Raw genomic sequence first — 26,357 nt, 5'->3', positions numbered from 1 at the left:
AAAAACTTTGACCAGCCTTCATGGGTTGTTTGCTGGAAGCCTGTTCACAAAGGACTTGCACAACATGAAGTCCTTTTAACTCCCAGGAGTGCCTCAACAAACACAGTGGGCATCCACCCAGTGTAAATAATCTATTAATAAACAATTTACAAATTGATCAACCATAACATCTTTTTATAGACTAAAAAAATGTAAATAGAAACAGGTAATTATCTACATTAACATCTGTGCAACAGCATACTCACAGAGAGTTTTTAGTTAACATACAGGTTCCCATCAGGAGGGCAAGTCAACAAGAGCAGCAGATGGCTGCATTTTGGGTTAAATGCTCCTTAAAAAAAAAAAAAAAGGTAAAAGCCAACAGGTGCAGAAGAGCAGCAATGAATTGCCTCTTTCCGCTCACCTCCACTTCCCTGTAGAATTCAAACACTCACTTCAGTGATAGCAAGACACAGGGATCTTAATTTTCATTCAAAAGTAGGAACCTTGATGGTGGCTTTTGTTTGTAGAATCAGCCTCATGGTCCCCGATTGGCATTCAGCCTTAGGCCAAATCCTAAGGATGAAATGAGCTGTATCCTAGCCCTGTTTTCCTGCACACTGCTAGCCCAGTCCCTAAACATATCTCACTGCTTCATCTATAAGTTTAAAAAAAAAAGCTGTTTAAGAGGAATGCAGAGAGGCAGAGAGGCTAAATTCATCAGTGCTTTGAAATGAACTCGTAGAACTAAGCACTGATATTTTCACTGCAAAATGAGGCGTTTTGCTGGGAAGCATCAATGCAACAGGATTGTCTACTGACAGACTTGTCAGCACTTTTAGGCAGGCTGGAGTATTAGAACATGCATTTGGCTGAACTGTTTAAACAGAATATATTACTTACCATAAATTTTCTATGCTACTGTAACTACAGAAATTCTCCTTCAAAAGCCAAACATGACCACCTGATCTGCAGGTAGTACGGAATAGCAGCTTCTCTAAAATCTAGAGAATTGTTTCTGATTTTTCTGCCTGAGGAATCCACCTAATAATAATAGCAACATATTTTTATACACTGTGACTTGATTCTGGCTGCACGCGTTTCCATTCCAGCGTCATTCATAGTTGTTTTCAACTTCAGCAAAAAGCAAGATTCAATTTCAGCTGAGACCAGACATATCAAATTCAACTAAAAAAAAAAGTGTTGGGGAGGGGAAAGGAAGGGCATTTTGGCTGGGGAGAAAAACGAGGAAAAGGGACTGTAAAAAGAGCGAAGTGCAAACTTTCTCTGAGATGTAACGGTGTCTTTGCTGCGGCAGCAGCAAAAAGCAGGCACAACTCTGTGGACCTCATCTCTTCATCCCTTAGTTTTCCATCCGCACGCTCCGCTGTGCGCTGGCAGGAGACGGAGAGATTGGGATCGCCGCTGTGGCCGCAGAGCCCATGCCAGGAACCTCTTGGTACACTGGCTGCATCACCACATCCCTGCCCAAGTGAGCTCATGGGGCTCAGCTGGGCTCACCGAGGTAGCACAGACGTGTAATGAACACAAGTGTCATGGAAAGTCTAAGAGGGGCGCTTGTTCCGCGGCCGCCCGGACAATGAAGAATCGGCGTGCCACCCCCGCTCTCGCCCCCCAGCCGATGCCAAGGCGGGCGGCTGCCGGCAGATGAATAGCAGGTCTGTTCCAGCAGCTGCGCGTCCTGGTCCAGTGGGGAGAGAGTCTCCGGGAGCACGGAGTGCTCCGCTCCCTGCTCCGTCTGCAGAGGGAGAGACCTGGGGGCAAAAGGATGGCCTCGGAAGGGGAGAACATTCAAGTGAGTCCATCTTGGGGAAACACCCCATGGGAGGGAGAAGTGGGAGGGAAGATCCCCAGTCTGGGGGAAATATCCACCGCTCCTGTCATTTGCTCCTCAGCTTTGACAGCCAATTTCCCTTGAAAACTCAGTTCTGCTTTTTTCCGCTGTTCCCCTTTGAAGAAAAACTAGTGGCAGGATCTCTGTTGTGTTCTGCCAAGAGCAGTTACAAGTCTTTTTCAAAAAGAAATGAGGGTAAGAAGGGGGATATTACTAAAAAGAGATGTTTTTTGGGGAAGGAGGGGCAGCAGGGAAAGAAATTAGCCTTCAGCTCTCAGGAGGAGGCAGCACATACTCTACAAGCTGCAAAAATCTGATCTGCTCCGCATCTCACAAAGCCTTTCTCTGTTTGGCAGAAAGTACTCTCAATCTGGAGAGGAGGAAAAGAAATAAATACAGCAAATACTGAGGGAGTGCAGAGGCCAGGATTTCCTAAGTAGGGTTTATAGAGAAACACAACTTCTTGGTGAAGCTGTTTCAGTTCTCTGTCTTCCTATTCTGAGTGTTTGTGTTTTTTAAGAAGGGTGTTTCTTGTGCTCAGCATGTGTTCTCATAAAGGGCAACTACCCAAGGGTTTGGAAAAAAGAAACTGTTAGAGATGAAATGGAATCAAAAGCCCAGATCACAAACACCCATCAAACCTCAGAAGTTCAAGTCCAGATCTGCACTTCAGACAACTGTGGAGAAGGGAAGAATACAAAGCATTGCCTAGGGCACAGCTTCCAGCCCTGAATAGGCTGGCATCAGGGTCCAAATTTTGCAGCCAATTTTTCTGTCTGGAATGGTCTCAGCCATCCTTAGACTTGACAGTGGGCAATTCTGTCTGGGGTGATGATTTTTATTTCTTCGGCCTGTGTTAAAGCAATTAAAATGGAAAGATTTGTGTCCTTGGAAATAATCAGGACGATTAACCTTAACTAGAAAGAAGGACTGAGACTCTCCAAAGCTGCAGAATGTATCTCCACTGAATGTGAGGTGCAGAGCAGTTTTTGAAGACCTGGGAAAACTATGCTCAATGAGAGACACGAGTGAGGAAGTGAGGAAGATGCCCAAGTAGCTGTGACAGTTGGTAAACATGTACTCTATTTAGGATTGAGAAAGAGAGAGTTTAGTCTTTCCTAGAACTAAATAATAAGGGGGAAAATATAGAAATCAGCAAGCCAGGAACTGGGGCCAAAAGGCAGAGGTCAAGAAAATTATTCTAAAGAAAAAGTCAAATTAACTCCTTGTGTGTTAAATCATACACCCAGTGGAAAGTTTCAGGTCTATTGTGGATTTGAAATCCAGGTTCCATAGATGAAAAAATCAGCTTCACTGATTAAAGTTCTCATAAACTTCTGAAAAATCCAGGGTTTAGGTTTTTATCTTTCAACCTATCTTGAGGTTAAGCAAAGAGCCAAAAGTGATCCTCAGCATCTTCAGTCTTTACAATATGCAAATAAGTAAGTCCAGAAAGTCAAAGGTTCCTTGGGTTGCAAAACTGAAAGGAGCATACCTGTCTGTTTCTAGAACAGGAAGTGTGAAGTACTTCCATCCACCTCTACTCAGGTTGCCACAAGAATAACCACTCTACAAAGATTTCCTTTGTGACACCTTACAGGGAAGTGACCAGGCAGCACAAAATGTAGGTGAATGCACACAGATCCTCACATGCTTACAATACACAGTGCTAGCAGGGGAGGGAAAGAGTCTTACATACTGTGTCACATATGATGGATGCAACCCCTTAACCAAACTAGCAGCAGTTTGGTTCAGGCTCTGAAGGATGTGAAGGAATAAGCTGTAAATGGATGAAGGACTCATCTGGTTTCAATCTGCTTTCTGAAAACCCACAAAGAAGCAGAGTTGACCCAGTGAGCATCGATGCATATGGTCTTGGAACACCAATCATGCGATTAACACATGAATAGCAGGTGGCTTTTCCAAGACTCATTTATCAAGGAACAAAGAAAGTTGTGGGTACAAGGAGTCTCATGCATACCTTTACTATCACACGTAATTTGACTACAAGCCAGCCACTTTATTCCATAAATAAGACAGCCTGAGTGAGCCTTCTTTGAGCTGCTGGCTAAGCAGCCTGACTGCATGGCACTGACCTCCCCTCACACTCTCAAGTTTGCTCCTCAAAGCAGAGAACCCTTTTACCAGCAGCATATCTTTGGTAAGTGATTGATATTGCACATAATCTTGTAGTATGGTAGGTGTGATTTGTGCTTTGGTAACCTTGATTTTTTTTCTTGGTAACTCTGACTTGTGCCTTGGTGGTTTTGAATCGTTGTTCAGATGATTGTGCTGCACAGTAGCAGAGTGAACCTCGCCGTCGAACTTTGCTAAGTCACACTTTTACAACATCATATTAAAACCACTTTCACAAGTATCTCTGATGGTGACTCGTTAAGGGGTCTAAATCACCCATTCATGACAAACTGGCATAGTTGGCAGGGTCTGAATCAGGATTCACGACACAGAGCTGAGACAAGCAGAGGGTCCTGGCAATGACGTGACTTGACCAGTGAGAGGTGAGGGGAGGAGTGATCAGCGGTAGAGAAAAAAAAAAGTTTTTCAGTTGAAAGTATGTTTAAAAGCCTCTTTTGAGTCCCTGCTCTGAGCAGTGAATGCAGAGCAGGTGTCTTCTCGGAAGTTTCCAGCTGTGGGCTTATGAAGAGCTTGTGGGAATGTGCACTGCATGCTGTGGGGTGGTAATGTATGACTCACTCCTCCTCAAAGAGCTCCTGGATGGAGTAGCAGAAACAGTCATGAAAGTTAACTATGACCCAATACAGAAGTAGGAATTTTTGTTTATAGGGAAAGGGTCCTGTGCCTGAAGTAGCTGCAGAGCACCTACAAGCATTTCTCATACAACATTTACGTGGCCCAGCTAGACAGGTAACTATAGAATTAAAACAATGTAAACCCCTGGCCTCATGCAGGAGAGAGCTAGAAAAGGCAATCAAGATTTAAGAGGGCTCTTAAGAGGACTGATCAGTCCCCAACAATTTTTGCTTATTCTGAAGCATGAGAACAGGAGCTCACTCAGCAAAATTGAAAGCCTCTGTAACAGGAGACACTCCCTTATCCAGTGTGACATCAGCCTGTGGAATTTGCCATCTCCTGGAGCAGGTTAGAAGGTCAAATATTGGAGCAAGCATCGAGAAGAGGTCAGGAGGTCCAGTAACAATATTTACAGTTATGCAAGCTAAAAAAGGTACCTTCAAATCCCATAAGCCAATAGCAGGATAAAAATAAATATGCTTTTCAGTTCCCTAAAGGCAATGGCACAATTGCTGACCAGACTACAAGTGGTATTTGCATTAGAGAGGTTATACACCAGCTCTCCATAAATGAGACCCAGGACTGCTTCTTAGCAGCAAGAGGTATCTCCCACTAATCCACTTTCTCCCTTACAAAAATTCTCTTGTTCTGTGTGTTTCAAAGAGGTCTTTTTTCCCATTCTGACTTCTAGGAAGACCAGTAAAACCTCAAAGTGTGCACAGAGAGATGCTAAAAGGAAATTGTGCTGAAATGGAAAAAAGCCACAGGGCTGTAGAGTAGCCTCACCAGATCTGTGCCAGCCAGTCAAGTGCTAAGAAAATATGTAAACTGGAATGAAACTATTTTAATTAAAAATAGTAATTTACCTATTAAAAGATGAAACTTTGATATTAATTAATTTGAATGATGCATTTTTCTCACCAGACATCTCTATCTGTGGCTTCTAAGTGAAACTTTCACCTTCCTCTATTAAACACCTGCCACTGATGAAAAGCCAGACAGAGACCAGCAGATGAGTTACTACAGAGTACATCCTGAGATAGCTGGGATCAGAAAAATACTTTTGGGATAGAAACAAATAAAACAACCCAACAAGATCCCATCACCACTTTTCTTTTACTTTGGGAAACAAAGGTTTATAAATTAGAAGTATGGCATTGATAGAAACACCCTGGCTGATTTATCTGCACTTCTTTGTGCTACTGTTCCCCCTGACTCTTGCCTCCAGCCCATCCATAGAGATTTGCAGTGGGGGAGAGAGAAGGAGGGAGCCATAGAGGACGGTTCTTTTCAGCAGCAAAAGACCTGTTAAATCTGTTTAGCTGTGTACCTCAGCTGCTGCAGTTCACGATCTGGCATCTTAACACAACCCTGTTTCATTGGTGATTTAAGCCAACGTGCCAGACTTTGAATGGGAGCGACTGAGACAACATCCGCTCCACCACTCCCACCACAGCAGCAGTAACCAGGGGAAAGTCTGTGGACAGCTGAACTCAGGAACACTCACACATATTGCCACAGCTAAGTCTGTCAGAGCCCCAGATGAATATTGCAGAACAGAGCGAAGATTGAGGCTGATACTAAGTGGTTCTACAGTTTTATCAGGTTTATATTTTTATGTTTTCTTGTTCATGAATGGGTGTTATGTTCTGTATAAGCGGCCGTAAGGGATGTGCGTCGGATGAAATGTCATCCCTCTTCGTATTGCAAAAGAGGCTATATATTGTATGTTGTGTCTTTCTTTTTATAGTTTCTTACTCTTTGGATAAAAAAAAAATTTACAATCCTCTGGGATAAGAAGCAGAAGTAATACCTAGCCATTTAGGGAATCATTCATACTTCAAAAGTAAAAAGAGTAAACAGCTAAAATAATCATTCTGGAAAATGGACCCTACACTGAAATTTTTTGGCAGAAGCTGCTTGGTGAATACCTTGAATGGAAAATACATCTGTGGAAATAAAGACAGGTTTGCAAGCAACTTGCAAGGAAAAAAGATTTTAAATAATTGCATAGTTTACTTCCAGTGCTCAGTTTTTGACCTGATCTTAGGCAGATTTTAGACAGGCAGATAAATAGCATTAGCTTCAGGCATAACAGTGTGGACTTTTCCAAAATGCCCATAAAACAGTTGGAAAGTTCCCCTTACCACTGTAAATTCCGTCTCCCACATCCCACTTTCAGTGTAGACCTGATGAGGGGATACGGCGAGTGTGTTCACAACTGGGTTAGACTTTCAGTTTTTCGGGGGTTTTTTTGTGGCTTTAACTTGTGCCTCAGGGCTATGATGCACTGTACAAGTTCCTGATTTGGGCATGTATTTGCCTGTTTCTGCAGCAACAGCTAGCTCATACTTTCTAGTGCTCTAGGACCTCTACTGTCCTTCAGTAGTTTCCTAGAATGGTGGCAGTCTCATACGACCAGCAAAGCAATGTCCCTGCCCCAGTGGGCTTCAGTAGAGTTATCTGGGTTCTGTAGTTTGGGCTTGCATAGTCTGCACCAAGAGAGAGAAAGAGCCTTTCAAGAAAAAAGTCTAAAATGCTTCAGAAAAATCCATTCCTGTGGCATCCCTGTATGATATGTAATACAACTCAGTCATCAAGAGTCTGAGGAGCTTATCTCACTTTTTTAAGTTTGTTTTTAACTCAGCTAACTCAGTTACTACAGCCCTTCCAACAGGATTCCACTCCCCACTCCCAGGGGTACACTCCACCACCTGTGCTATTCATTTGGCCCTGGTAAAGCTGGTTCAGAGACCTAAGGTCAAAGAGAACTAATCACTTTTTGACAGAGTTAATGTTCTGGTTTGCTGTCCTGCAGTGGTTCCTGGGAAGATCAGACCATGTCAATGACTAGGACTTCATGGCCATGAGAGCATGTAGAGGCAACAGAATCTCTCCTTTCAGTGGCAGCCACCCCTCACTTCAGAGCAGTAATCCTAAATCTGCGTGTAACCAGCAGAAGCAGAGAAGGCCCTAACAGTAACAATGATTGCTCCCACTGCAAGATTTCAGGCTGCTACTTCAGAGTAAAGCCTTTACAGGGTTACCTAGAGGCTTGGGCAGAGAGATTCGCTGTGCCCTAGGTGGTCAAAAGACAGGTGTGAAATAGGTTCTCACACCTAGGAGCAAGAGTGATCCTATGCTTTTCTCCCCCAGCTGCAGGGACTTGTAAGTCTGTGTAGCATTACCTGTGTTGCTCCCAGAAACCAGCAGCACTCACAGTAGAAGACAGACAAGTGTGACCACAGCATGCTGAGAAGAAGCAGACTGTTTCTTACAGCCAGTGCTAATCAGTCCTTTGTTATATAGTCAGATGTGGCATTTCTCCTCTCCCCTAAATGTTCCTTTCCCACTTAGGGTGAATGTTCACTCATACCCTTTCCAAACATGGGGATAGTATTTTTCATTTCGAGGAACTGAACCCCAGGTTTCAAGGTATCTGGGTAAAGCGAGGCACATGTGGAGTTAAATATACTCTTGGAGTTAGTCCATGGCAATCAGCATCCTTACATCAGCGGTTGAGCTGGTCCCTCACACTCCACCTCATTGAGGGACAGTAAAAGACAAGTATCAATGTCTTTCTGAGGGAAGGAGCCCGGTCCTACGCTGTACACTGGACATGTCTGATAACCACAGCACAGCCAGAGCTCAGGTCACAGCTGGGAGCAAGGCCCAGGAGGCTCAGAGTCTCCCTAAGTGGGTAGGAAGGGGGTGAAGTGGCACAGGACCGAGGTGACAGGATGGTGCCTGTGCAGCACAAGGGCTTGAGGGGTTGCTCATGCCCCACTGAGAGTGACAGCAAGTCAGCATGGCTACACCCTGTTTAGAGGCCAAAGTCAGCCAGTAGCCACACCAAACCACCCTGGGATAACCCTCCTGCTGTCCCTGTGCTGCACCACCAGCTTGGCCTGGCCTGCTCATCAGCCACCAGCAGGACTTCCCTTGTTCCACCACCTCCTCCTCAGCCACAACCTTCAGAGGCACCATCTCTTGCCATGCACACGTTTCACACGTTGAGATACAGATACATCTCACCCACACTTGCACCTTGCAGATTTGAGAGCACAAGGAGTGGATTTTAATGAGTAATCATAAACCTGGTTAGGTCGTGGCAACGCACTGTTCTTCTGGTTGGCTAACAGTAAAACCTCCCACTGACACATCTTTGTGAATAGGAGTCCTCTGCAACATGAAATACCTGTTAAACCACACTTAAATCGATTTTTGCATCTTTTGACAAGTAGTCCCCCCCCCTCAGCTTCATTCCAGCCTGTGGTTGAGAGCTGAACCGTGCACCTGCTTCTCCCTGCCCTCAGCTGACACACAGGTACAGCATCTCCACTCATTTGGCTTCCACTAAAAATGGAAGCCTTCAGTCCAAGTCACCATTTCTCAGCTCTTCCTGTAAAATATGTAATAGTTTGTTATGTTTCTCTTCTGAGAACCAAAAATAGGCAGTGCTGCAGGCATACAGTAACCACACACAGAAGTGTGAGCTTCTCCAAGTACAAAAGGGCGAATGGGCATTTTCACTGCTGTTTCCCCATCCTTGGCTTGTGAGTCAAATGTTTATAAAACTGCCTCTGAAAAAAGACAATACAAGAAATGAGCTCTACTACTGTAATCTAGACTGCCTCGGGTTTGTAAACACACAAGAGACATTTGGACACCAGAATGAGGGAAGAGCCCATGTGCAGATGCTGCAAGATTCACATCACCAGTTACCATACACCTTGACACACTCCTTTGAACTAGGCAAGCTGTAATTCCTTGTCAAATTACATGAATCAGATATGTGACTCTGTAATTACAGCTGTGAAAACCATTATACTCAGGATCTTAGAACTTTCTAGCCAAAATAACCCTTGGGGAAGAAATTTCTCGTGAAGCTGCTTGGGTCAAGGTTCAGTGAGTGCTGGAAATTCTTGGGGAATCCTGCTGGCAGATTTAGAGAAATGAGAACAAGAGAATGAGATGATGTACTGGTTTGTGGATTGTTCAGGCTTTCTTTTTTTTTTTCTTTATTCCCCCCCAGTATTTATTCTTATTTGCTGGAGTTTTCTCTTGCAGTCATGTATCTCCAAAAAATATTTTGTGAGATTTAAAAAAAGGCCCAAATTCACCACAGACCTTCATTCTGTGAGAAAAATAACTGCTCCTACCAATCTAAGAAGAGCCAAAGGGCAGCCAAGCATTATTCTGCAACCTATGTTTTACTAAAGGAATGTTTCTGCAGAAAATAACAACACAGCAATACTCTACCAGAACTTGTGTGAGAACCAAGTTCTGCTGCCCCTAGTTCTCCAAGCATGTTATAAATATCAGTGAATTTAATTTCACAATCTCTACGTGGAGCAAGAGGTGTTTTCCTGCCTATTTTACAGATATTAAATCAAGGCAGAGACAGCTAAATGACCCAAGAACACACAGGTGTGTGACAGAAGTAGGAAGGAAGGACTGAGCATCTCTGGATGGGTGGATTGATTCTTAATCCATTATATTTTGAAGAAACCATTAAAGATTGATTTAGTCATCAGAGACCACTCTGTTACTTCACAAAATGTAAAGAAGAGCATTAACTGAAGCTGTCAGTAAGAGACCACATACAATTCTTTCCCTGCTGAATGTTAACTTCAGCATCAATTTGGGAACAAATTTTGACACACTTTAAAGAGTTTAGGCACACAGTTGTGTTTGCACCTCTGTCTTGGTGGAGCCAGAGTCATCCTCAACCACCTTGGTGTAGGACACAAACCCCAAAACCAAAGTGAAACAAGCTAAACCACGTTACACACAAATTCTGACTCAGAATGACCATAGAGGCTCTTGATGCAACTCTTCAACTTGAACTTTGCACCTCCTTCTGGCTGAATCAAGATGAAATGTTCCTGCATGCCCCTGTGTGATTTCAGGCTGTGGCCACACATTTTTTGCTGACTGAAGCTGAAACAAGGAGGTTTGTCCTCATGACCACCATCAATTATTATTACTGCCTCAATGCAACTGCTCGAAGTAATCACTCCATCAAGACTGTCTGGGCTAGGAAACCTCCATTATTGAGTGTCTAAGCTAACCCGGATCATTGTGAAAGAACTTGTTTAGGGAATATGTCTGGACAGAGACAGAAATAGCAGCTCCTTTAGACAGGCCTTCACCCATCTTATTGCAATGGGATAATTGCTTGGATTCTTGAATATTTCTTGGCTAGTTATGTTAGCTGAAGATCTAGTTATCCTGTGATTATCAGAAGACCATGAGATATACAATCTGAGTTCTTCTTAACTTAGTTGCAAAAAATAAGGAGAACAACTATCAAATACAAATGCAATAAAAACTATTCCTGCATAACATAAGCACCCAGTGTTTTTTTTCATCTTTTGCCTATGGTGATACCTTGACTGACAATCCACACTGATCAGAGAGACATCCAGCAAAGGAATAATATGCTATAAGAAAATATAATATGCTGCTGTTTTCTTTGAACAGAAACAGATTTGAACTCCATCTTCATCTTCATGTACTAGATTCCTGGGAGCTGACTCTGGACCAATTCCTTAGCCAGCCCCCATTTTTGGCATGTGGTTGTGAAAAGGTTGCCGAAGGGAGTTGTGTCAAAGGGCTTTTACTTTGCTCTTAATGGCTCCACATACAGTCTGAAGGAATCTGAAGCGCTCACGAAATGTGGTTTCCCCTCTGGTGTTTGCTGTTCAGCTGGCTCAGCAGCTCAACCATTTAAAACCATTGTGAGTGGATTTAGCACTTGTGAAATAATGCTGGCCTATTCACATCCAGAGAGGGATGGGCAAAGTCCACCAGTACAATAAAAGCCCCTCTTACCTCCTTCTCACATGAGGAGCCAGGGTGCAATGGACTTTGAGGGAGAAAACTACTCATACAACAGGTGCAGCTACACAGATCTTGCAGGCAAGAGTTACGGGCCTATTGAAATAAAAAAAAGTTAATGTACATTCAGAAGAAGCAATGTCTTCAGCATTCCAGAAATAGGAAAAAAAAAAAAAAGGAAGAAGAAAAAATCACAACAAAGAAGTACACCGAAACCCATTTATCTGAGTATAGGGAGCAAATCATGAAGGAGAGAAAAAAAAAAAAGAGGAGCACAGTACCAGAAGAGAACTCTGGCAGGTTGTGTTCCACAGAATCACAGACTATGCTAGTAAGCCAAATGGGGAGAACAGATATGGAGAATTGGGAGTCCTGGAGGTCTCTGTCCCCAGAACCCAGAGAAGACGGAGCTCCTGACTTCACCCAGTCCGAGCTAAGTATAGCAAGAGGTGTTTTTCGTCTCTGAGCTGATCTAATGCTCAGCTGTTCTGCTGAGACCATGGAAAAAAGGAGATAACTAAAGCCATCTCTGATGTGGACAGCGTTGCAGGCATGCTGTAGATCTGTATCTTTGAGCATAGATTTGAACTTGGGACCAAGCTCAGACAGGCAACTCAAGAGCAGATGGCAACAGGTGTTGGTGGCTACCAATTTAATTAGCTTTTGGTTAGTGATGTTGAGTTGAGTAGCCCTCTGATTCATTTCCAACCCCCTCCGCACTACCTTCAGCCACAAGCCTCCAGCCATCACCCTGAGTTACTGAACCGGGTCAGTCTTATGGGGGTCACTTTTTTGGGCCACGGCAAAGTGGCAGTTCTCTTACGGGTCCCCGGGAGGGGGAACAGGCCCAGGATTCGGATGCGGGCCAGCGTGGGGGTGAACTCAGGTGTTTACAGCCAGGGTGGAGCAGGGTCGTGCTAAAGTGCTTCCTCTTGCCTCACTCACACCACATACAAACAGGGACATTATATCTCCTGTGGGAGCAACTGGCTCACATTCTTGGCCAGCTGCAGGGAAAGGTGTCCCTGTAGTCACCAACAGCAAAGGATAGCTAAAAAATAAAAAGATGAGTCGCTCTGTGGCTGCAGATGATAACAATATATTCCTCTTTATTCTGCTCCAAAAGCAATTTTTTTCTTCCTCTGTTCCCCTCCCTGTTTTTTCCTATCTGATGAGAACTTGTTTCTCAACTAGGAGCCCAGTCAGTCTGTTATTGGTGTGCCTAACATCATTTTTGTATTCCTCCCATTTTTTTTTGTTTTACATATTATTAAATGACTTACAAAAAGTAAAGTTCAGCCAACTGAACCTCAAAGGAGTTATGCAAGAGTGAGTAGCACTGAGCTTTACCACAACCCCTGCACATCAAACATGTGTGTCCATGGATTGATAAATCTGTTTATGAAGTACATGGTGGGTATATACTGATGCAAATATGGCTGGAGGATACTGTTCCCAGTGGCCATCCTTACATCAGAAGACACTGTCTCTACTCATATTCTTGACCTTTATGAGAATTGAGGGACAGTATTTAGACAAGTAACTCCTCCAGCTCTATCAGTCAATTCCATACAGATGATACATTTGTACCCTGCACACTGACAAAGTACTTCTTCGCTTATTATCATCTGCTCAGTGGGTGTAATTGCAAAGCTGATTCAGCAGAAATGAGAGCAATTCTTGTGGGAAGTTTGTGTCAGGACCAGCAAAATACACAGGCTAAGAGAAGGCTGTGATTTACTGATCAAAATCTTCATATGGAAATATCTATGTCCTTTAAAGGCCCTCTTCTCCTTCTGGTGCACTGTGAAGGGCAGGCAGGACTCTGTGACTCCTCCTGGTTGGGCTGCAGATAATATTTTGTGGACCCAAAATTGTGAGAATATTGTATTTGTTACAAAGCAGCATTCAGTCTCCCCTTTGCCCAAGGCACACATATTACATACACAATCAACCCTAACATGTTGATACATGTGAGCAGAGGGAAATTCACATTCTGTACTCAAGTGCTGCAGGAGCTGAGGTGTTGGGATGATGTATGAAATTGAGGTAGGGAGGGCAGAAGATAGATTACAAGGTAAAAGGTCTTCAAAAGGCCCAAAGAAAACAAGATTGTTTGTTTCCAGGGTCAAGAAGTGAGTAAAACAATTGTAATGATTACACTAAATATTTATCTGCCTGTCAGGTAGAGATAAATATATATTAAGAGTCACTGGTCATGATAATCATATTATTAGATGGAAAGATGTTTCTTTTGCTCACCTTCCCTGGTCATGCCAGCAGCAGCATTAAATAGAGTATCAGAGTGCCCAAACAGAATATGAGAAACTGTGAATAAGAAAAGAAAGAGGCAAACTGGCATTTCTTTTTGTTGGGTTTCGTTTTGTTTTCAGGAAAAAAAAAAAGGTTGTAGTGAGCACACAGAAAATCACCACAAAACCCCAGAACTACTGCACAACATGTAGTTGTGTAACAGTAAAGCTGAGCTGCTCCAACAGGGCTGAGCTCTGCTGGGGAAGGCAGAAACCAAGAAAGTGTGATCAGAAGTGAGTAAGCTATAGGGATAAACTCCTCTGTCACTTTGTGCTAGGTATGTGTAAGTGTTTCAATGCACAACTAAAACTGGGAGCTAATATGACCCATTTCTCTGAGCCCATGCCAAGTAAAGACCATCTTGACTGCTCTCCAAACACAGGCATCCAGTGCCTACTCTGCCCCACATGGTCCAGGGTTTTTCTTCCCCCTCCCTACATCCCTCCTCAAACATTCAGGAGTTTTTTGGACACAGCTTTTTGGCAATCCCTTTATAAGAATCCAGCTCTGGTACACAACGTGTACTGAGTGAACTCCACTTGAAATCCAGGGCATTTGTTCTGCATCACTGGTTCCCACTTCTTTTGTCCCTTGGTCATCTTGAAGGGAGAAACTACAGGTTAAACACCAGATACAGTGACAAAGGAATCATAAGAAACTTCAGGTCCTGCAAGATTTTGTTTCCCACCACAGAAATTTAACACATCTGGCAGCTGAATGTGAACGTCTTCTTCAGAACAAGACTATATTTGTAGAATCTGGGCATTCAATTGTCAGAGAAATGGTTATTCTGCTTTAACCTCGTCCCATTCCTTTTCTGGCCCCGAGGTATTTGCCTCCCCAATAGAGTCTCCTAGGAAGGCCTCATTTGCTACACCCCTTCCCAAAGGTCTCTCAAAGCAACATCTACTCAGGAGATCTCTGAAAAACACAATTGTCACTAAGGGGATTTGGGCCTCCCTTTAATTTCTGCCATGCTGTACTATAGCTCCTCATTATAGAGTTAGGTCTTAAAGGTCCTTTGTCTCTGCAGGGTTGAAAGTTGCTGACTGAATGTCCGGGTCCAATTTTCCACCAGTCTTCCTTTAACTGGCCATTCTCAGCTATGCAAAGTGCTTGCATAATGCTACAAGATCATTTAATCTTATTTTAAATTTTGAACGTGTTTTGCAAAGGGGTTAATGAGAAAACAAAACACAACCTGAATAATAAGTCACCAGAAAAAATACTACCCTAATCCTTTAATATAGAGCCTGAACAGCAGTTCTTTTCACAGAGGGAAGAGGGCTGACGTTTTTCCTAATCTGAGAATGTAATTCCCAGGGACAGTGTATGAGAAAACAGCAGTAATCTACAGAACACCCAGGAACAGTTGTTGAAAGATTCCCAGGGTGTTACTTTTGGCAGGACATCACGTTCCAATAAAACCCACTGAAAACACTAGCCTAACAACAATAATAATAATATTTTACACAGATGAAGTGCCTTTTATCTGAGAGTCACAAAAGGCTTCTGCAAGAGAGGAAAGAGCTCCTTGAGGAGGGGTAAATGAAATCGATGATCTGTAGCTGTTGCCACTGATTCACTGATTTAGAAGATAGGGGATTGTGTACAGAGTGAGAGGGTACAGAGAAAAGAGTTCACATGTATTGACAAGTTTAGGAGCATTCCTTATAGTGAACTTACACAGACATTGTAACGCATTTTTTAATGTTTTCAGTAAATCAACTGCTGACATTCCGCATACACAGTTAGAGCACCTGTACACAAACCAGGTAACCAGAGATTACGCTGTGCAAATACACAAAGTACTGGGTGAGTTCGTTCACAGATACTTGACTCTAACGTGAAATTCCATATGCCATGCTTCAATTCCTTCTTGGCATGCTCTCGTATGTTTTCTGAGTCTAGTCTGGACTTTAAAAAAAAAATATATAACCATATATAAGTATATGAAAAACTATGGACTAGGCGTAGGCTGCTTGTGAACGGCTGGAAGTTTTGGATCCAGACTTTCACTTTGTACTGTGAGTCCATTCCTGCAGGGGAACCATTCCACAGTGTGGCTAACTTTCACAAAACCTGAAGTTCTGCATCACTCTGGGCCACATACAAATCTCAGGCTATATTTCATATACCATACTCTAAGATGTTGCTTGTGGTGTTGTAGTGGCAGAACTTGCAGTGGAAATGCAGCTTCTACTGCATCATTAACAGCTTTTATGGCTGAATTGGATTGCTTATGACTTTTTGGCACAAGTATAGCATCAAATGTTGTTGCCTTGACCTTACCTAAGCGACCTTAAGAGGACAACATCTATTGAGATAAGTGGTTCATTCTCTCGGGGTCTCTCAATGTATACTTCACACAAGGATCACATCTTGCTCTTTGTAGCCATTTCTAGAGTCATCATCTCTCTTATTTCCCAGCCCAGCAGTCTCCTCAGACAGCAAAAGCTGTTGAGAAGTCATTGTCTATGTCTGGAGCACGCAGACACATGAAATTCCTACTCAGTGTTCACATGGAGGGAATTATGTGAAACAAGTCATGTTTCCTCTGTGTCATAAGGATAAAAACAATAGCAACGGAGGTTTAGTCAAGACACCCCTGGTCTAAGGCAATGACTAACAACCAGAAAGATTAGATATCACAATGGTCTAATAGCCTGCTGTTCCCAAAAGGGGGAAGCCCTGCTCCACTTTAGCCTATGACCCTTTGCTCCCTCCTTATCTCCTGCTCCCAGAGACACATCCCACCTTGTCCTTGTGCTGGCATTTGCCAAACCCTTTTCACAGACAATTCAGCTCATTAAAGCCAGAGAAAATGGTCTTCTTTTTTTTTTTTTTTTTTTAATTTAGCTTAACTTAATGAGCTGGACTGGCTCAGAACAGGGTCTCAGGGAAGCCAGAATGCAAGAGAGCACAAGACTCATAGCAGGAGCACTCGCTCTGGACTCTTAGGTATAGCTAAGAGTCCAGAGCAAATGGTCACACCCATAGCTACAAGGTGTGACCCTCAGAGTCATGCAGAAGATACTCTATTGATGGTAGTTTCACTTTTTCTTATGGGTGACCATAGTTACTTTCTGAGATAATTCAGTCAAGTCAGGAAGGGGATTAGCAGAATAATTGATGTAACTCAGAAGTTGTATTTGGCTACAAATGCAGAAGAGAGAATAATTCTGGCCTCTAAGAGCTGTACAATACAATACCACAGAAGAATGAAGAGGGGCAATTAGAACTGATGACACACAACTGGAATAGCCTTTATGGGTTGAACATACCATGACGGCAAGGCATCACAGCCACTAAGAGCTGCATAATGCTTTACTCACTATCAGATATACCCACATGGCTTCCCTCTGGCTTGAAACAGCGACTATCACTAGGCCAAAACATACAGAAGCTCACCAAGCATCATGAGTCACTGCAGCATTCAAGTCCATTTTCTCTGTCCAGTTTTGCTTGCCCTAGGCCTGGAGGGTACCTTGTCAGAATCCTAAAAGAAGCTTCAGTGCCACCACTACTTTGCCCCCCCCCCCGCCCAACAGCACGTGAACTTGTTCCTTTTGGCTCTCAGTTTCTGTCCAGAGATGAGAGATGTGTAGCTGCTGTTGTTAGACACAGGTTAAAAGCTTACAAACTGGTCTCGGCAGCTGTATTTGGAAGCCAGGTCCTGAGAAAGTGAACTGCTCCCATCTTTTCAGATTTTGGTTTTGAACAGCCCTATAGTTGTGGTCAGACATTAGAGAGGTTTTTGTGGTGTTAAAAGAATGTTTTGGAATTGCTAGTCCAGCCATCTGCCCTCAAAACTTAGCAGATGACTCACTAGCACTCACCTCCATTTGTCACCGAGCTAAAACTTTTATCTCCTCGGCTTCTTGTAAAGTTCCACTCTGTATCCTTTCAGAAGCAGAGCCTGTTCTAATATGAAAGAACAAACAACGTGGGAAGTGCAGCTCAGAGTTCAAGTTTTCCAGAGCTCTCGTGTTAAATTCCGGCTGAGCTAACGTGCACGTATTCATAGAGGCATTTGCACACATAAATCACAGCTTGCTTACATCTGGCACACGCAAAGAACACACTGCTTGGCACACTGTTTAAATGTGCTGCAGCTACTGGACTGCATCAGGCCTGCAGATAATTTTAAAGAAGTTCCTTTGTAGTCAGAAGACACAAAACCTTGCTGAGTATTTTGCTGATATTCTTCACGCATCAGGCTCACTGTTGCCTACCATTTCCTAATGAAGCTCCTGCAGCTTTGCATCTGTGGGATTGTCAAAAGGGGGGCTTTTCACTCTTGGGAAGTAGGAAAGGTATCTCCATATCCCAGATGTTATTTGTTTACCTTGCACAGGTTTGAAGCAGTACTTACAAGTGGTCACAATTTGACCAAGCTTCAATGTCAAGTAAAGCAGCTATCTAAAGCAGCAAGTGCCATGTTACCCAGACTGAATAGTTTATTGTAGTCTTACAGAAGCAGCTCACCATTTTGCTTACATATTCAGCCCTAAATATAAAAGGAAATTCAAGCTAAAAATACCAATCTGGTGCCACACCCAGATTACTTTTACTACCTTGTACCAGAGTAAGTGCATATCAAGTGAATTTTTCAGAGCGGTTTGTGAAAAATTCCTTAGTCAGTACAACATCAGTCATAGCTCTTTCAACTATAATTTTTTTTCCCCTGCAAGTGGGTCAAATTCCTTCTGGGTCCTAAATGATAGCTTTTGAGAAAGGAATATTTCTTTCATTCTTAACCTGTAAATTTCCAATCTGGTCACAACTGTTTTTGAGTTATGCAAGTCCAGATCTGTACTTCTTTCATAATTATCTACCATGGTAACGAAGAGGGCAGCACCATGTCTGGTCCCTCAAGCTCTGTACTTGTGCCAAAGATAACCAGTTATACTGGCATAATTAATTTTGATGCATTAATAGCACAACAGTTTTTGTATTCACCAGCCAGAATATTTGCCAGTAGGATTCAGCAAATGTAATTTAACAAAGTCCTTTCCTCTATTAAGAGGAAGAACCATCCCTGAGTTTAGAGAACAGGGGAGGAATCTCCATTTAGGGATTAATCGTCACTTTGTAACTCCTGCAAAATTCACACTCCAGGCTCTGATTTAGTTATACACGATAACTGTGGCTTGCTAATTAAGAAAAACATAGGTATGAGCCTTCTTCTTTTAGGTTTTTAAACTGCTGATTTAAGACTTCTCTCAGTGTGAGAAGCATTTCTAAATATCCGAAGTGTGATGTAGCAAGGACATTTGCATCTCCAGCCAAACCCACAAAGGCTGGAAAGAAAGGCATGATTTACATTTAATACCTCCACCTATAACCTGGAGGACATCTGGAACTCTTCAACTCCAACCTCCACTCTATGAGAAAGGGACTTCTCCCCATGGTTACAAAGCAGATTCACATTTTGACTTTATTTGTTGTCACTGAGGGGGGCTTTAGCTTGAAATTATTAATTCCCTTCTCTGACTTGTATATGAGACAAAGCAAGAAGTATTCCAGAGACATTCCAGAAACTGGAACTTCCAAGGCCTTTCTGAACTCTTTTAAAATTTTGTCCTGGTCTTTCACTTGAGTTCCTAACAGGTACCCTGCCTTTCAGTTCACACAGGTTTTCTGCAAATACCGAGACACACTCTGTTTGTTGTGAACTGAGATGAAAATGGTTTCTCCCTCTTACTTAAGATAGACAGAAAAAAATACTTCACTTTCTACCTCCAAAATAGACTTCAAGGAGTCCTATTGAAAGAAGATAATTTACAAGGGTCAGTCTACCACATCTGCTGGATACTAGTCTAGTCCATGAATGGTGCATGGTTAGGGTGATAGCTCATCTTAGCTTGATTAAGACAACATTTCTTCTAATAACTTGTTATTAAGAAATATGTCATTAACTTTGACTTCAGTATTCTGTAGAAATTTATTTTCCTGATTCTCTTCAGCCTGAACTGGGTTTGATAGCAGTTCTGAATTATGAAATTTGATGCCAACTTTGACTCAGTTGCACCAATAGCCTTTTTCTTCCCCCAGAATTTTGTTCATTGCTTTATGCTACCAAGCCTTGCTAATCCCTTTGTACCTGCAGAATTTCCTCGTAAAAAAAAGAAAAGAAAAAAATTACAAGCACACGTGATCGCTGGCTGTACCAAACCCAAAGTTTCCAAGAACACTTGACAGCATGGAAAACATTCAGAGATGTTGAGTAAGAGGAGATGGATGATAAGCCTGGAGGCAGTGGCAGCATGGGCACAGGAGCACAGCACGGGCAGGGGCAGGCCTGGAGGCAGCCATTAGGCAAATAAGGGGCACGCAGCCGTGTCCCCATCCTGAGGGGTTCCACAGGGAGCCACGTGACGCTTTTCCGATTGACTTTGATGAAGGGATGCTGGAAGTAGATAGTTAAATCATTTCAGCTGGGGCATCCTCAAGACAGAGTAAACATTCAGGGAGGAATGGTCGACTCCTTCTGTGTCCTCAGTGTCCAGACGCAACAACTGGCTGACTGAAAACTTGTTCTAAAGATGATTGTGGTATGTGGGGGTGACTGGGGTGGGGGAAAGGTGGTGGGGCAGCAGCGACTTTACTACTCAGGAACTTTCAAACACGTCTGTAAGACCTGCACATTGCATAACCTCCTGCCACGGTAGCAGAAACAGTTTGGGGGGGTCTTTGGAATGGAAAGAAGTGAATAGAATGAAAACTATTTGTACTGGACACTACTACTAGATTTCATTATGGTCTTTCTCTGAGATCCTGGATTCTCAAAGGAAAAGAATTGCCAGGAAGGTCCTTTCTGTGCATTTCTCCAGGCAGCTGCAATAACTTCTTTTGTATGGAGATGTCATTTCCGCAAGGCAGTGATTTCTTGGTCAATTCAAGGATATATCCCAGAGAGTACAGACTTGCAAGCTCTCCAGAAACGCTAGGAAGTGCAAATGGGGCTGCTTGTTCATTTAACTGTCAAATATATAGCTGATGTAAGAAGTGCCTTCTCCATTTTCCTCTCCATTTCTAGGTGTACTCCAAGGGATTAAATGCAGTTTTAAAAGCACTTATTTAAAAGCACTGCTCTGCTTGCAGTAGTAGCCACCTCTTACCCTAGCTGTAGCTGGAAAACCTGAGACCCACTGAAGTGATTTTGCTAACATTCCAGTGACCTGCCTATCCACAGGGACAGGGTATTTTTGATAGCAAGCCCTTAATTCTTCTTTCTGTAGATCCAGCTGGTCCAGAGAGCCTGACATCATTTGACCACAAAATATAAGATGCTAACCACCAAATTTTTGCCAGAGCATAATTTCGTATCTGAACACATTAAAATTTCTTTTGGAATCAGAGTCCACTACATATGCTATTATTCATCAGTGGCATGCATTCAATGTCTCTATACAATCAGCCAGTAGGGGTTTTTTTTCTGTGGATATATTTGCCAAGATGAAAACCCAGAAAAAATTTAAACCATTTCCAATGTGTTTCCAACTCCTGGACTATGTTTTCTGAACCACATTGTTGAGTTGTGATGTAGATTAATGAATATTCTCCTGAGCAGCTGCTATTCAAACAGTTATTCTCCATTTTCTTTTTTGATTATGATCTGTAAACCATTGCACATGAGCATGATTAAGTGGGACTACACATATGGACAGTCTGGGTTCGTTACAAAGCAAGTCAAATGGGCAGTTGTTTCTTCCTTTCTAGAATGATTTTATAGTCTTTTTTGGAATGAAGAGTACTCTTGAAACAAAAAAAAGTCCATCTTTTCAAATACATGCTGGTGTTGCTATGGCCAATTTGACAACTGTGACATATGCATATTTCACAGGAAATTTGGGGGGTTTTTTGATTTTGTATTTTTTTCCCCTGGGCAGCTCAGTGTTCTGAAAGAGCTGCTGATGAAATATTGAATAAGCATTGTTAACATTTACTTGCAGCAATATAACAGCTCAGCTATAATTTTTTGTCAGAATAAAACCTTGATATGGAACCATTTTCCACTGGAAAAAGACAGTTCTGATAAATCTTTTTGCAACTGTGTTGAGAACACCAAAATCTGTGAAAGTTTTCCACCTAAATGTTTCAGAATGAAACACCTAATCTTTTCACTTTGAAATAGCTCTTTATTTTGTATTTGATTGTCCCGGTATTTTATGTTACAAAACATTTAAAATATTGTTGGAGTGGTTGAAACATTTTCTCTCAACATAATACAGATATTTTCCAGTTTAACTTTTCTTTCCCAGACAATTTTGAAGCACTTAGCACCATCCCTCCAGATCAGAACAAAATAAAGAGAATGTAACTGAATAATGAGTGCATATTACGCACTCTCCTCTGGATCCCAGCCACACAAGGTCTGGACCAGTTACAGCTTTCTGCTGAAAAGCTTGGCTCTTCACCTCAGGCTGCAGGGACTCAAATGCTCAGCTTTGGACATTCTGTAGTTAAGACTTCACTGTAAAAGCCTTGGCTATCACAACACTATCTATCTACACTCACTGGATTCTGTAATTCTAGTACTGTAAAACCCACTGAGTGTGTGGTCTTAGTAAACACAGAGAAAATTCCAAACTCTGTAGCAAGATATCTTCAACAAACAATTTGCACCTATAATACACTGATTAATAAAATAGAAGAGTTCAGATTTTATGAGGTTGTTACGTGGAAGACTGAGATGTTCTGCATAAAATGTTTCCCTTTCTTGATCTTGGAAAAACAGAGGAAGACCTAAAAGCAGTCAGTTATCTACCATGTAATTATTAATTATATGTAACTATTGGTAGAGACGCAAGTTTTTCCAGCTGAACAGTACAGTTTTAACTTCACTACAAGAAATTCAGTGAAGGTTGCTAGGACATGTAATTGATGTTGTTACAGGTAAATTCTGGCAAGAGTTGTATATTTACCAGCCAAAACCAGGTACAGCTCACACTGTTCCAACATATACTAAGAATCAACCCCCTTCTAATCTGTTCTCAAAAGGTTTATGTCTTCATAGAATGATTAGTTAGGGTTGGAACCCTCCCTGCCATGTGCAGAGGCACCTTCCACTAGACCGGGTTATATCCAGCCTGGCCTTGAACACTTCCAGGGATGGGTAGTCCACAACTCCTCTGGGCAACTTTTCCAGTGCCTCACTGCCCTTGTAGTAAAGAATTTCTTCCAAATATCTCATCTAAACCTACCGTCCTTTACCTTAAGGCCATTCCCCCTTGCCCTATCACTGCATGCCCTTGTGAAATGTCCCTCTTCAGCTCTTTTGTGGCCCCCTTTAGGTACTGGAAGGAGCTCTGAGGCCTCCCCAGAGCCTGCTCTTCTCCAGGCTGAACAACTCCAACTCTCTCAGCCTGTCTCCATAGGAGAGGAGCTCCAGCCCTGTGATCAACTTAGTTGCCTCCTCTGGAGCCATCCAAACAGGTCAAGACCTTTCTTGTGCTGGGGACCCCAGAAATCCAGGCAGAGTCTCACAAGAGCATTGATGCACTGCTTCAGCTGGCCTCAGTGTAGAAGAGTGAAGCAGAGGATTGTTTAGGGTCAGGATTTGACTGATAGTGACCATATCTCTGCTGCTCTGTTTTTATGTTATTCCCAGCTATGCAGATATCTCTGTAGATGTTTGTAATCTACAGTTTGGCAGGGCAGGCTCAGCTGCAGCACAGCAGCCAGATGGATTTTGCATGCTGAAGTCTGACCTCCAAAAGATGTCACTTGTACTGGTATGCAGTGGGCTCTCAAGTAGTTATTAAAATCTTCGTAATTCATCACTATTTTCAATTTATGAAGAACTTATTATGTTCACGGAGCCACACTTATGACATTGCTCTGGTGTTCTTGTTCATTCACACACTTGAGAGATCCTACAGAAGGTCATGTAATGCCAAGGCCAAGAGCTGGACATAACACCTTCAAGTGCTGTTACACAGTTGTGCTCCCTTGTGGTAACCATGAGAGGGAAAGACAAATCAAGGAGATCCTTCAGGTGGTTCAATACCCATCCAGCCCGTCATGCAACTGCAATAGCATTAGTATAGTTCCACAGCCTTTTCAAGGGACATAAACCTATTTAGGCTTTGCATAATCCTGCTGACAAACCATTTACACCTTTGGCCTTTCATTATAGCTAGGTGAATCAATCCAACAAAAGAAACTTCTGATGTCAGGACATAACCAGATCTGAATGATGCACTGCCTTTATTTAACTCCGCAATTTGTTGTCTTTTAAAGCCATGCTGGATTATTTATAGAGAGGAAACCAATAAAAGATACAGCTATGTGGGAGAGATTTTAGAATGTGTGCTGTTCTCTGGCAGGAAGCTAAGCAAAATCACAGAAGTCACTTCAGGGAAAATACAGCCTCCTTAAAAAAAAAAATCCAGTACTAAGAGAAATGTACTTTGTCATCATCACATGGCAAGGTCCTTATAAGCACCCGTGGTTTTGGAATCTCTTAAATTTACACTTTTTGGCATCAATATCCTAATCCCACAGAGCTGTTTGTACAAAGATGTTACACAGGCTACTTGGTTAAATTCAAGAATTGACTAAGTCTAACTTTACCTGCAGTGTCATAGATCGATAGAATAACTGCCATATCAGCACTAAAGCTGACTCAAGTTTACCAGTGTACAGCAATACATTTGAAAAGTTTAGGAAGAGAAACAGATACTTATGAGTCCTTGGGGATCACTGAATTATTCAGTGTCACCTTCTGTGTAAGGCTGATGCTGTATCACTTCTCTGCTTCTATACTGAATGCAGTAACTGGTATTTGACTAAAGCACATAAAGGTATCACATCTCGATTTAAACACTTCAAGAGATGGAGAATTTACCCCCTTTCTTGGCAAGTTATCTTGCTGTCTTCGTTTTCAATTTAAACTTACCTCAATTCAGCTTCCTATTATGGGGGATTTATATACTTTCTCCAACAACAATACAAGGTTGGTTTAGTACCAGACATACTCCATGCTACTTATTAAATCTGAATTAAGCTTTCTTTTAAATAGGATAGCTGGATCTCTTTCATTCACATCGGGAGACATTTTTTAGTATTTTCATATTTTGTATGGCTTTTTTCTGTGCACTCTCCAGATTTTATGGATTTCTCAGCTGTGAGCAAGTTTTTCATCTTAATGTGATATTAAACAATATTATGAACACAGCTCTGCTCTTGTCATCACTGTAGAACTGCCATGTCCCACAGCAAGCGTATGTTCAGCTCCATTTCCATTAGGATCCTTAAATCCATTTCTGAAACACTGCCTTCCAGTTGTATCATTCTTAGTGCTCATAAGCTGTATTTCACTGGTATTGTACCTAGCAATTAATGAAAAGACTAGCTATGAAAATGGTTACAGTAACCTTGATCTATTATTTCATGCCATATCAATGCAAACTGGCCTGGCAAAGTTCCCTGGCATATGACCATGTTGATTAGAATTGAATTACTCACACTGCCTAAACTGAGGCTGGTTTCACTTTGTGACACACAAAGTTAAATGAACTCCTCTTGCCTTCCCTGTCTCCACAAACAAATATGAATAATTTTTTGTTAAAAAGTATTAGTCTTAGTTGCTGCCTTAGCCATATTTGTAGCCTCATGGCCCCCATGCTGTCCTCTCACATATTGTATTCTCCAGGCCTAAAAGGGTCTTCTGTAGCACTTCTTTTAAGCCTGCTTTGGGTTCAAGAAAAGGCACAGATAAAAATACTGAACTGCCTCAGCAGCAGTCAACAGATCAATCCTAGTTTGGATGGTTCCAGCTCTAGCACTCAACATCTGTGCCAAATCCAGCTATAGCACCAACTAATTCTGGCCAACAGGGCACATCCCTGGGGCTGATAAAGAGCTGCAAAGGGCAACAAATCTGGCAGGGTATCATATATCACAATGAATATTTTCAAATAATATTTTCTGAAAGAAAAAAATAACACCAAAGAATCCAAGCCTCACTTCACACTGGGCACAATATTGTCTAGTCCCTTTACTGCCCTGCTAGTTGAATCCATATCAAGCTTTCTCAATATTCACTCACTGCTATCAAAGAAGCTGGGCCAGAATTATCCTGGTCATCTTGCTTTGCCTCTCTCTGAGTTAACTCTCCTCTAGACTCAAAAGTTTCCTTATTTCTCAAAGACTTATTACAAGTTAGCAAGAGAAAGCTATGCACCTCATGCAGCTCTTTTGCTTATCTAGTGCTGTTTAGGCATGCAGGGGTTTAGTTTTTAAGCCTTTATGGTTGTTGTTTTTCATCTTTCATAGCTACTTGGGAGAGCTGGGAGGTACTTCTGCATTCCCATGATGCCTGATTACATCATCCTAATTCTTTCTAAACACAGAAGGGAACTGCTGAATATTTCTGCTGTTCCTGAATCATTAAGACTTTCACCATCTTCTGCTAAGCAAGTGAGATATACTACTGTTAGAAATGATTTTATTGCTATCATCCTTTAAAAAGCCTTACTGTCCTTAGGCTGCAAGGTAGAGGTTTCTTTTGCTCCCTTTCAAGTCTTTCCCCTCTTTATATTTCCACAGGCTCTAATTTACATAATTGCTGCCTCCTTCCTCTTTC

General features: G+C 42.2%; 1 protein-coding gene across 1 annotated transcript in view; it reads left to right on the top strand.

The window, feature by feature from the left end:
* The first annotated feature begins 1,680 nt into the window (after nt 1–1,680).
* Nucleotides 1,681–26,357, top strand: part of NINJ2 (ninjurin 2) — a 47,461-nt gene continuing 22,784 nt past the window's right edge. Inside the window, exon 1 of the mRNA XM_051785013.1 lies at nt 1,681–1,795. Within this exon, the coding sequence (XP_051640973.1) occupies nt 1,769–1,795 (27 nt within the window). The 5' untranslated portion in view covers nt 1,681–1,768. The remainder of the gene's footprint in view (nt 1,796–26,357) is intronic.

Source organism: Manacus candei, unplaced genomic scaffold (assembly GCF_025592945.1).
Source record: "Manacus candei isolate 608988 ecotype Guabito, Panama unplaced genomic scaffold, ASM2559294v1 h1tg000018l, whole genome shotgun sequence".
Taxonomy (NCBI): Eukaryota; Metazoa; Chordata; class Aves; order Passeriformes; family Pipridae; genus Manacus; species Manacus candei.
Note: the sequence above shows the minus strand (reverse complement) of the source record. Positions and strands in the feature narration are given on the sequence as shown.